General features: G+C 41.2%; 1 protein-coding gene across 1 annotated transcript in view; it reads left to right on the top strand.

The window, feature by feature from the left end:
• LOC129753153 (midnolin homolog) overlaps positions 1 to 10,933 on the top strand; it is a 74,433-nt gene extending 63,500 nt beyond the window's left edge. Inside the window, exon 4 of the mRNA XM_055748953.1 lies at positions 7,727 to 10,933. Within this exon, the coding sequence (XP_055604928.1) occupies positions 7,727 to 8,605 (879 nt within the window). The 3' untranslated portion in view covers positions 8,606 to 10,933. The remainder of the gene's footprint in view (positions 1 to 7,726) is intronic.
• The last annotated feature ends 1,709 nt before the right edge of the window (positions 10,934 to 12,642 follow it).

Here is a 12,642-nt window from a genome sequence, read left to right as displayed (position 1 = left end):
CTTTTGGAAAAATATCGTGAATTCTTCATTGTAAGTTGAATCTTTTTACGATTTTGATTGCATCGGTTAGTTTTTTGCTCAGGAAGACATTCCTTCCTTCTTACTGACCTGCCTTCGAGAACTAGTGTGCATAATTCGACATCAAGTGAGTTTAAATCTTTTTTAAATGATTCGAAGCAATAAATCAAAGACTATTTCGCCGAAAGAAGCATTGAAAAGTAACTAAATCCGTGATATTTCACATATGGGACTGTTATGCGGGTATATTTCATATGGGACAGCCACAAGTTGATATTTTTTTCAAAATTTCTAGAACAAAATCTCTTTTTTTATTGTTTTATATTGAAGCCTTATGTTCAAAATGACGAACTGTCAGGTTAGATGAAAAATGACGAAAATTCATATGGGACTGTTATGCGAGTAGGGGCAGTACACTCTCATACTAATTTGGAGTAACATGTGAACGTACTTAGAGCTCGAAGAGCAGCCTGGCTGTCAGAGAACGTGCAGTTACTTGTGAACCTGTATCCCCTTTTCAAACAGGCTTGAATTTCAGCTTGGAATACTGTTGGCCAGTATCCCATAGAAATTGTGATCCTGAGTCTAGGTTCGAACACCCCTGCCCTAGTTCAATTATCCATTTTTGACCCATCAGTGAAAAATAGGATTCTTGTTATACTTAATTTACGCGTCTATCCTCATGAAATTACTTCACTCAACTGCCTCTTCCCGTTTCAAATAATCCGTTAAAACGTACACGTTCATCAAATTCCAATCACCTTCAGCATAACTTTTATTCAATAATCCTAGTCACTCCTATTCTATTACATCGTAGAACTGACAGAACCACACACTCGACTGACTGTTTAGGATTCACAATTAATTTACCATTTGGGCTTTTTGAAACTAAGGGTTTTCGGTTCCTGATTAGGAAGAAATCCGTATTCTCCGTCGACGCAACCAAAAATCATTGTATTGGTTCTCCGTTTGTTTTGGTCAATTCGCTTTCGTTCACCGGAACCGATTTAACATTTTATGTTTGATTCTACACCAGGTTGTTCCGATATACTGGAACCCAATTTGTTCTCCTTTTTCTCAGCTTAAGATATTTCGAATATTTTGGAGCTGAGAAGTGATTTTACTTTTCATTTTTGAATACAGATTCTCCGGATCTTCGGCGATCGTGAGTTCAACTACTTTTTCGGAAATAGTCTTTTTTCTATGACTTCCGGTTCTTCAAATCTTCTGGAGCCAATACCGCATTTGACTTTTTTTTATCTTTATACAAACCTTCTTTAATCAACGCTATATTATCTTTTTTTTACGACTCCAGATTTTGTGGTTCTTGCGGAACCGAGATGGCATTTTCTTTTTTTTTGTCTTCGACTCCAAGTTTCTCCGGGACCTTGTCGGCATTTTTTTAATAACAGGTCCTACAAATCTTTTGAAACCTTCAAGCCAAATTCTTCATTTTCTACACTTCAAGCTGTCCGGATCCTCCGGAACCAAGTTGGTATTTGTTTTTTTTTTTTATTTTAGGTTCTCCGGATCTTCCGGACCCCTATCTCCAATTGCTTTATTTCCATACACTTCATGTTCTCCGGATCCCTTGGAATCAAGACGGCATTTTTTTTTATTTTCAGGCTCTCGAATCTTACGGAGCCGAATCGTCTATTTTGTGTGACTGTATTCAGAACCGAGTCGTATTTTCAGTCGACTGCACGTTTTCTGGATTTTCTGGAGCCGAGTCGGAATTTTCTTTCAACTTCGGGCTCTCCGGATCTTCCCGAACCGAGTCTTTAACCATAGCACTTCTATACGTAAAGTGCTGACAACTTCGGCTTTCTGAGAACCGATCCTTTGATTTTATCAAATCGTAAAATACAAACTTTCCTAGAATCTTGAATCAGAGATATTCAAAATGAAGATTTTATTTTCTTGTATAAAGTCACTTTTTGTTTTCAAAACTTAAGTAACTAGCTGAATTGGAGTGAATTTCAATATGTTAAACCGTTGTATTTTTTGCTTATAAAAATCTTATACAATCTTTTTTTTAGATCAACTCTCGCGTCAAAATTAGTAACTAGAATGACCGTTAATTTTCACTACCCTTTCTCTTTCAAAGTTTCTCTCTGTCTCTCTCACCCCTTTTTGCTTGCTGAATTAGACCAGTTAAGAAAATTGTGTTCCGTTTACTCTGAATTAGACCAGTTAAGAAAATTGTGTTCCGTTTACTCTCGTATTATTGTCTCAATATCAAACCTAAAGCGGGCCAAAGACTTCACAAATGGCTTGTGCAAATTCGATTATTCCACGACCAACCTCCTGCATCCCGGCTAGAGCTGAGTAAATGGCTTGTATTTTGTACAAACAGCACCATACACCATGCCACAGAGGGTTGTTTGCAGTGTTCCGAAAATCACTCGGAAGAAACGCTCATGATAGGTTTCTAGTTGGAAACATTCAAAGCCGATTGCTACTGCCTGTTGTTCCCTACAGAATCGGCAGAGCGACAATACAAAGTCAATGTAAACAAGATTCAAAAGCGAGAGCAGATTCGCATCTAAGTCGATCCCTCAAGCTCACTACCTGGTGTATCAGAAGTGATTGAGACACTTACTGATACAAGATCCAATTCGAAAATCCACTCACTCACTTACTCAAACTCAATCAATGCTGCCTTGCATCGGTTCATACTGCCTGCGTACTTTCTGGCAAAGCGGCAGATACATATGTTCATACATACTGCCTGTGTGTTTGAATGGCTATTTTGGTCCTCCCCAACAACAGCAACAACAAAGCAAGATTTATCAGGCAGACAGCATTCGATCATCGATCAGTAAACGAGTGAGTGAGTGAGTGATTGAACAAGAAAAGTTATTGACTGAAAGAAGAAACTGAAAATCAGGTAGCTCCTCACTCAGTTGAAAATTCCAACTGGAGAAGAAACGTCTCTCTTTCAAATTTTATATCTTTATTCTAGGAGCAGCGCTGTCGAACACAATCTTTGCCCCATTGGGAGATAAACCAACCGACAATTTAGGTTTTGCTTTCGCTGTTGAAAACGTTTCAGTGTCTCTCATGAGAATTGAGTGATTTTCGGAACACTGGTTGTTTGTACAAAATATTTCGATCCCGAACGATTTTACTCAAACCGTTTGCGCACTTATTTGAGCAGTGCCATACACGATGCAAATCGAATTCACAGCGACAGAATTTCATTGCATTTGTGCAAATCTGGTGTAGTTTATGGCCCGCTTAACGTACACTCCAATCTCGATATTAAAATTATGATCATAATCATGATAATTATATTATATTCAATTTCACGAAGACCAATATTTTTTCTATTCCACCACTGAAACCTGCGTTGAATAACTCGTTTTATACAGGGCTCTATGGATACTTATTGGATCAATAGTGCTAGCGATTGCTATCGCTCAGAGCACCTGTATCCGTGGTCTATTCTTGCGTCTGATTTATACAAGAATTGAATCAACGATATTAGATCCAATCCAGTGAAAAAACTGGCAACCCCACTCGTGTTCCGTTAACTATCAAAACGGTTTAGATCTGTATCAAATTGGATCCAAATCTCTTCAATTTTGGAGCAATCCTCATACCAGCTCTAAAACATTTTAAGTTGAAACTGGTATAATGGAACACGGATGCGGTTGCTTAGGTCGGAATTTTGGTTTAAACCGTCTGTTCTGACCACAGATACAGGTGCTCTCATGTTGAAACACTTTGAAACACTCTCTTATAACTGTGAGTACCAGATACATATGAAGGACGCCACATTTTCCCTTTTTTTCAAATAAAATGTATTTTTTTTTACTTTAATATATCTTTAAATTTTGCCAACGCCACGTTAAGGATCCGGCTTCTGTTGTTTGCTTATGGCCATAGTCTCAATCCCGGTCAACAGCAGGTCATGGGCTTAATCTCATCACTATTTAGTGACCGCCATGGGCTGCAACCTGAAAATTCGCTAAATACCTCTTGCACATTATAAAACTGCCAAATACCTTTACCTCATTCCAGATTATTACTTTTTACACCTCTCCAACTGGGGCTTTGTCCCAGCCTCTTACGGAAGGAGGAACCCAAAAAATTTCCTGGTAGGATCTATCAATGTGGAATTCCGAGTAACCTATTTTCAGGATTCCCTCGAATCTGCCGTACAACTGAAATCATCGATACCTAGTTATACCGGGCTAACCTTCGATGCTTTGATTGTAGCAAAAATAATACCAATATGTTGTAGATGCCAGAGCGGGTATATCCACTGTGGTTGGGTCCACAATGTACTGCACGGTGTCCGGTTTCGACTTGGTGGAGTATTTACTTTGAACATGAACACAACTTCGAGTAACCGACCGAACTGTCATGGATCTAATGGGTTTCTACGATAAGTTTCTGTTATAATGAGTAATTCAACACAGGTTTCAGTGGTGGAATAGAGAAATTCCGCTCGGGGAGAAATGGACAACCATGGTATTCACTATTTCAGTAGGGTCCTCACATATGTAGCTACACTCTACACTAGCGATTGCTAGCTTAACCAGCGATCGTCAATATGTGAACTGCCCAATCGTGAGCTGTCGGAAATGATCTTATGCTACTAATCGCAGCTTCGTTCCTGACGGCATCGAGTAACACTCTAGGATCCAGTTTTCTCGGCGTTGAACATCAGCGAAACCTTCTTACTAAGCTAGAGCATCTCGTAACCTCTGCGCTGTGCTTGGATCAGCTCATACATGCTGACCACAGCGCATAAACAAAGCACGAGAGTATCTCCTCGGCTATCAGCTGCACCCAATTAATACGAGGTGTAGCTCCAGATGGACCTGCCGACCTCTGCGCAACCGGGATGTGGATTCTCAGACTCCTCCCGGCCGTCGGACGTAAGCTCATACATGCTGACCGTAGCGTGCCTCGTGTTGGCATCGAGTGTAACCCTCTCGGTCCACGAACCTCCCTGAACTCCACCTCTGACGGAAATTTCTGGCGGGCCTGGGACATCTCACTGGCTAGTCTCTGGCCTGGCTGCTGCTGCACTTGCAAGTCTGATAAACTTGAGAGTACCCTTCTTACTAACTCGTGTTTCCAAAATCTAGACGTAACTAGGCTGATAGCCTGTTGAAAACGCAGATTTCAGAGGTGTAATAGAGTTAATCCTTTATCCACTACTTCAGTAGGGTCCTTACATAGCTACACTCTACACTAGCGATTGCTAGTACAACCAGCGATCATCAATAATGAGTGTCCACGATGAAATTTCCACACCCAAAATTGATTCATAAAATTCTAGTTTTCTTCCGAATGCTATCAAATTTTCAAGGATTGAAAAATAACTATAAGGCTCCATTTTACCATTTTACTCGTATTTTATTAACAGTCCATACACAAACCCGTACCATGGCCATAACCCTTGCCATAAGATTCTGACCAACCTTTGAATCAACCATGTATTGCATGTAAACCTATACTCTGTTCACTACCTTAGGTCATTTAAGAAGGTGCTGCTTCATAATCGCACAGTACTTCTCGATGGGGCAGAGCTCCGGTGTTATGGACTGGTTGAACATTTTCGGCACGAAATTGACCTTATTGTCCGCATACCACTTCAGCAAGTCCTTGGAGTAGTGGCATGAGGCCAAATCTGGCCAGAAGATTGTTGATACATTGTGGGCCTTCAGGAGAGAAAGCAGATGGCTTGCCAAACCAGGAATTTAATCGCAAATTTGGACATCTTATGAGTGCGAACATGCTCCGGAACGCTGAACTCATCCTTGGCCGTGAAAAACTGGTTGCCGGGGATTATTTGAAGACGGCCTTCACATATGTCTCGTAGTTCATGATGCAACATCTGACTTTCGTCAGCATGTTGAGGTACAACTTCCTGGCACGGGTTTTGGCGGACTTGCTCTGCTTCTCGTCGCGATTAGGGTCCTTTTGTATCTTGAACGAATTTCGGCTTAGGTGCAGTTTTGGGTTTCGGTTGAAGGCCCCAACTACGTGGTTGTGATTATTGGTTTTGTACGCAATACTGTTTCCATCACTCATCACGCCGTCACACATCCATCCATCATCACGCCGTGGAATCCGTGATTCACAACAGTTTAGCGATGGAACGATGCAAGAAATCCTTGTTCTCAAGATGAATGCGCAAGATTTTATCACGTACGAGCTGTTCTTTCGACTCCATTTCCGCGAGTTTTGATCACAGGACTGCAAAACTTGCAGGATGTAAACAATGCACTATGAACTTAATCCACCCAAATTTTCATTAAATATCACCCAACAGTTAAAAAGTAAGAACAATTTCATAGTGTGGCAATTCCATCGTGGACACCTTTTATGCGCACTGCGCAATCTTGTGTTTCACCAGTTTCGTCAGTGCTCCTTGAGTTAAACCCATGAACAATCGACAACTTTTGTGAAACTACGGGATATTCTTTTCTGGGAAAAATCACATCCAGGCAAAGTTTCTTCAACCATGCTTCACCTCGCATTTTGCGGAACGTGGGTTGCGCTCGTCCATCTCTGTTTGAGTCAATGCTTCCTGTATGTTTCGCTTAGGGTAGCGCATTTCAAAGAGATCGTAATAGTCGCTTCATTTGATTGTCCAGCTCGTACTGCCGAATATAATATTTGCTCCCCTCTTTACGGTAGATTTTTTTCATTGCCCACGTTCACCAGATCACCAGGCCAGGTTTTCACGATTTTCTAGAAAACTTAGCCCTCTGTCGGTCTGAAAAGTTCTTTCTTGACAATTAAACCACTGGGTCTCGACCTGTAAACTTCGACTACCTTATCCATCAGAGTCACACCATCTTAGGAATTCCTCTAGCTCTTAATGTCATCAAGTGTGTTTAAGAGATCGCTAACACAACTGTTCTCTCCAGTGTCCAGATTTCGATAAAGGGTTAGTTCTAAACTTCATTGGAGGAAACCATCGAGTTACATAGAGATAAATTATGAAAAATTTAAACGTCACTTTTGAAAAATTTTAAAAGATTTTTAAAAAAATTCCGTGCCGCCAGTTATTTTGAAAAGTTTGTTATCCAATAACGTTGTGGACAAAGAATATCCACACTAAATCAAATCTTGCTTAAATTTGCATACATAAGATTGAATTTTAACAAAATGGCTAACTATTTACGTCATCATTTGAGTAAAAAATCCCTTTATGTATGTATTTCCATAAATTTTCCGTCTTCACTCACCCGTATAAAACATCCTTCCAATTCGAGAAAGTCGGAAGAACCAGGTTATCAGTTTTGTATCAAGCTTGAAAATTCAGAGAAATTTTCCATTTCCCAAGAAATGCCCTCCGGTAGTATATAAGCAAACAACCAGAGTATGACTCATGATGGTTCGTTGTCTAAAAACCGATTCCATGCTGCAGCAGCTTTAATGTTGGTTCGGTCGACCCGACTCGACACCCTGTGTGTGCCCGGGTGAAAACGGGAAAATCGAAAATAACATAAAATATTCAACAGCAGCAACATTAAAGTTGCCCATCCTTCGTTCGGTTTCGGTGTTGCTGACGCCCTCGTCCCGAAGGAAGCTTTAAAACATCCGCTGGGCCAGATAGACGGGAAAAATAGACGGGGATGAAGAGAAATTTTAATGCGCCTGTCCTGACACACGCATGACGCCTTCTGTTAACGTCTCGTTGTTCCTGGTTGTCTTATATGGTTTCCTTTTTTTTCTACAGATTCCTACTCCTATCTACACCAAAAAGTACCCGGGCAACGGAAGCTCGGCCATTGCAGCATCTGGTGTGGTTCCAAATAATGCTGGCCACGGATGTCTCACCTGCAAAACTCTGTTGGAGTCGGCGGCCGCCACCGGCCAGCCGTCGACCTCGTACATCCGCTGCCATCATCAACACCACCACCATCATCATCACCACTATCAGCAACAACAGCAGCAGCAGCAATCGCTACAGCAACATAAGGTTGCGGTTTCGAAGGTTCTCTGCCGTTGTGGCCACTCGTTGACCACCGTTCCAGGGCAAACGCAACCGCTGCAATGCCAACGCTGTGCGGCCATCAGTGCCGCCGAGTTGGAAAACTCCAAAACCAAATCCAAGCTGGATAGCTTGCGGTTGATAATGCAACAGAAGAAGGAACGCCGCGAGGCCCGCAAACAAAAGACCGCTCCCTACACGGTACCCTCAGCGGCCTCCGTCTCAACACCGCCGCCCTCGACGGCATCTTTAGCCGCCCCGGCAATGGTGGCATCGATTCCTCGTACCCTGCTGATGACGGGCAATCCAGGCAGCAGCGCCATGATTGTCGACGAAGAAGAGGTCACGGCGGCGGCTTGTTCGTCTTCATCTGAGACGAGTCCGGCGACGACGTCCACAAGTCAGGCGGCCAGCGGCAGCACTTCATCATCGGAATCCAGTGGCGATGGCAGCAGCACCAACACTAACACTAGCACCGCGAGCAGCACCAGCAACAATCCGGCCACGGCAACTGCGACGGCTACTACCACTACAGCGACAGCAGCAGCCGCCGCAGCTACTGCAACATCGACGGAAGCGGCCCAAAGCCACCAGATCGTGGAGGAGGTTGATACGGTAGCATAAGTGAGTTATCCGGGAGCGAGACAGCATTAGCGCTACATAAGTTTAGAAGACACCAACACCACGCCTGGCACTGTACAGGTTATGTTGCGAGTTAGCCGCTTCAAGAAATGGAACAAGTGTATTGCCCCTCCATTGAAATGTTGCATGAATACGGACGGAGAGAATTGCGGGTAGGCACTCACTCTCATTCGGCTCTCACGGCAAAGTGAGGGCGAGAGCAAAAAATTGCGAAGCTTGTGAGAGAATTGTCTTTTTGCAGAGACACCTGGTGGTGAGCTCATTTTTGATTTGAAATATTTCCAACTTCTGAACCAATTGGAATGGAATTAGTAGGAAAATTAAATAAATTTACACGAATAAGCATTCAAATTTTTTAAGATGTGTGCCCGTGTCTCTCCGAAGGTTCTTGCACAAATCAAATGGTGGACTTTTGAGTATAGACAACCATAATTTAATGACATAAAATTCGATTGTAATTATATTGCAGAAAACAAACGAAATCATCAGAAAGAAATCGGTTTAATTACTAGCGGGTGAACAATTTTGTACAAACACGAATCTTAGTCAAAAGAATTGAACAAAAAAAAATAACTAACAAAATAAAATTATTCAATAACTTTACAATTATATAGCAAAACAAATGGTAAACAAACAAACATAAAAGTAACAAACAGCTTACGAAATACGCGACAGCTGTAGCATATTATGAAAGATCCCTCATGCTATGATTATAAAAAATAACAAAAATCTATCTTGATAACTATTACTCGATATAATCAGCTAGCTATAAAATATCGTACACGCTATAAAAAAAATCCAAACGTAGTTTGATAGGGAAAATTCCAGCTGCAGCAGTAAAACTATAAGAGCTCGTTTCACCGATAATGAAACAAATCAATGAGAAAGAAAAAAAACAGTAATTTGTAAGGATCACAAAATCCACATTGAATAGGAAAATTGAAATGATCTCCTGAACAAAAACAAATTGTTGAAAAAAAACTCAGCTTATAATCCGCCTATTTCGAGCCAGTTTCATACCGTTCAATTCCTGGAACGATTTTGAGCTGGAACACCGATAAAATTTTACTGAACTAACAATAAAAAAAAAGAATATCTAGCCAATTCTGTACTAATCGAATCAAGGAAAAACAAAAATTTGATATGAATAGAACAAAAATTAACAAAATTTATAACAATTCGGTACTCTGGTACATTTATTGTATTAACCCTTTTCCTTAAGATTTAGCAACTACCTAACAACTTTTGTCGTCCGGAAGCTGACTTTAGTATGTGATATTTTATTCCGTTGTTTTCTTTCCGCACTATAAAATGACAAAAAGTTATGCGTTACATAAATTCACACGTTTTCTTCGTTTTGTTTGCTTTTGCTGCACTTATTTTCTAAAATAAATTGTTTTTTTTTTCCTTTAAAAGTGCTCTGTTTTCAAACCCTCTCACCCTTCAATTGGTTGAAGTTTGTTCGTTCCTTTTACTTTGTTGTTTACTAACTTACTCTTTATTGGGCGTCGTTTGCTTTAACATTATGCTTAAGTAAATCTAATTAGTCGCATAAGTAGCAAAAACAAAACAAAAATACAAAATTCAAACGAGAAAGATAAAAATCCAACAAACCAATCAACCTATCCGACGAGTAAAATGTGTTCAAATTATGTTTTGCAATAAATTTAGTAATGTAAAAACAAATCTTGGTAAGTTTTGAGAACCTGATAAACGAAATGAATGGATAAGGGGAACAATTTGAATCAAACGTTAGAGTCGCGTGTTTATGTTTTGGTTTGCCTTCGTTATTTTCCATTGATGGCAAACAAAACTCTTTCGTTTTGGTCATCCTAAATGATCCTTTCTGATAGCTGCATAGAGTACATACAAAAAACTTGCATACAAGTTTAATAGCATAAAAGGTGAATAAATCTTTCGTAGGACGGAAAAGGCGAATGAGAAGATGGAAAAAATAAGAAAGCAAAATAAAATAAAACTTTATCAAAACAGCGGTATCGGTAGCTAAGTAAGTAAATAATCAGATAAATAGAAACAAATACACAAGCATAGAACAAACGCGTATAACAAAAATAATTGACAACTTGTCCCAAAACAAAAAAAACTATTCTGAATAAATAAAAAAAACAATAGTCATTGACGCTGGGATTTGTTTCATTATAACAGAAATACTTAGCTGTCTGTCTAGAGTGTACTCAATCCCAATTCCAAAGTGAAGAAGAAGAAACAAGTACTACAAACAACTGTTTGCGTAACACACACTGATGAATCGTATCGGGATCAATAAACAACCATAATATTGCAACCCAAGCCGTTTGTAAATTTTTGTTTTGATTTTGTTATCCGAACTACTCTTGAGTCTCCATTGCTAGATAGAGTTTGAAAAGTACGAATCGACAAAGGTACATGGGGCTTGATGCGGTTAATCATCTACTTTCTTCACGGTTCCTCAAGGATCCGTGAGGTCTTTTGGTTGTCTATTTGGACTGCCCCTCTCAGGGGTCTGTCAAACAAATCCGAATATTTTGATTGCCCCACTGAGGGGTCTGTCCCATAAATCATACTATTTGGACTGCTCCTCTGTCCCACACATCCGAACTGTCCCACATATCTGACTGAGACTGAGACATGGATATTGCTCGAGGAGGACCTGCGTACACTCGGAGTATTCGAGCGACGAGTGTTAAGAACTATCTTTGGCGGCGTACAGGAGAACGGAGTGTGGAGGCGAAGGATGAACCACGAGCTCGCGCGACTCTACGGCGAACCCAGTATCCAGAAGGTGGTGAAAGCTGGCCGGATATGCTGGGCGGGACATGTTGCGAGAATGCCGGACGACTGTTCTGCAAAACAGGTGTTCGCTACGAATCCGGTAGGAACAAGACGAGCGGGGGCGCAACGAGCGAGGTGGTTAGACCAAGTGGATCTTTGGTGCCTGGTGCCAGACCTGGCGAGGTGGAGCGGGATCTGGCGAACGTGGGGTGCCCGAGAAATTGGAGAACGGTTGCCATGGACCGAGTGAATTTTAGGAGTTATGTTCGTCAAGTTATGTCGTGAGACGGAATACTATGTAAAAAAAATCATATCTGACTATTTGGACTGCCCCACTCAGGGGTCTGTCTCAAAAAACAATTTCTTAGGACTGTCCCTCTCAGAGGACTGTACCTCCATCAGACTATTTGGTCTGCCCCTCTCAGGGGTCTGCCCCACAAATCCGACTATTTAGACTACTGCTTTCAGGGGTCTGTCCTATACATTCTACTATTTTAACTTCCCCACTAAGGGGTCTGTCCCAAAAATCCAACTTTTTGGACTGCCCCTCTCAAAGGACTGTACCTCCATTAAAATATTTGGTCTGCCCGTCTCAGGGGTCTGTAATAAACATCCGACTATTTTACTGCCCCACTAAGGAGTCTCTTCCATAAATCCAACTATTTGGACTGCCCTCTCAGAGATCTATTCCAAACATCTGACTATTTGAACTCCCTCTTTCAGAGGTCTTCCCAAAAATCAAATTATTAGAACTGCCCCTCCCAGAGGCCTGTCCCATGCATTCGACTATTTGCTGCCCACTCAGTGGTCCGTTACAAAAATCCAACTATTCGGACTGCTTTTCTCAAAGATCTCTCCTACACATCTAACTATCTGGACTGCCACACTCATGGGCTTGTCCCATACATCCGACTATTTGGACTGCCCCACTCAGGAGTCTGTACCAAAAATCAATCTTTTTGCACTGCTTCATTCTGGAGTCTGTCTCATACATTCGACTATTTGGACTGCCTCTCTCAGAGGTCTGTCCCATAAATAAAACTTTTAGGACTGCCTCTCTTAGAGGTCTGTCCCACACATCCGACTATTTAAACTTCGCCTTTCAGGGGTCTGTCTCATATATTCACCTATTTGTACTGCCCCTCTAAGATGATTGTCCCATTCAGCGAACTGTCCGCAATGCCCCTATCAGACCTCAACGTTACATTCTTGCACCAAATAGTATTCTCTTTGAGACAATTAAAAAA

This window comes from Uranotaenia lowii, chromosome 1 (genome assembly GCF_029784155.1).
Source record: "Uranotaenia lowii strain MFRU-FL chromosome 1, ASM2978415v1, whole genome shotgun sequence".
In the NCBI taxonomy this organism is placed as follows: domain Eukaryota; kingdom Metazoa; phylum Arthropoda; class Insecta; order Diptera; family Culicidae; genus Uranotaenia; species Uranotaenia lowii.
The sequence above is the reverse complement of the archived record's forward strand: the minus strand, read 5'-3'. Positions and strand labels throughout refer to the sequence as shown.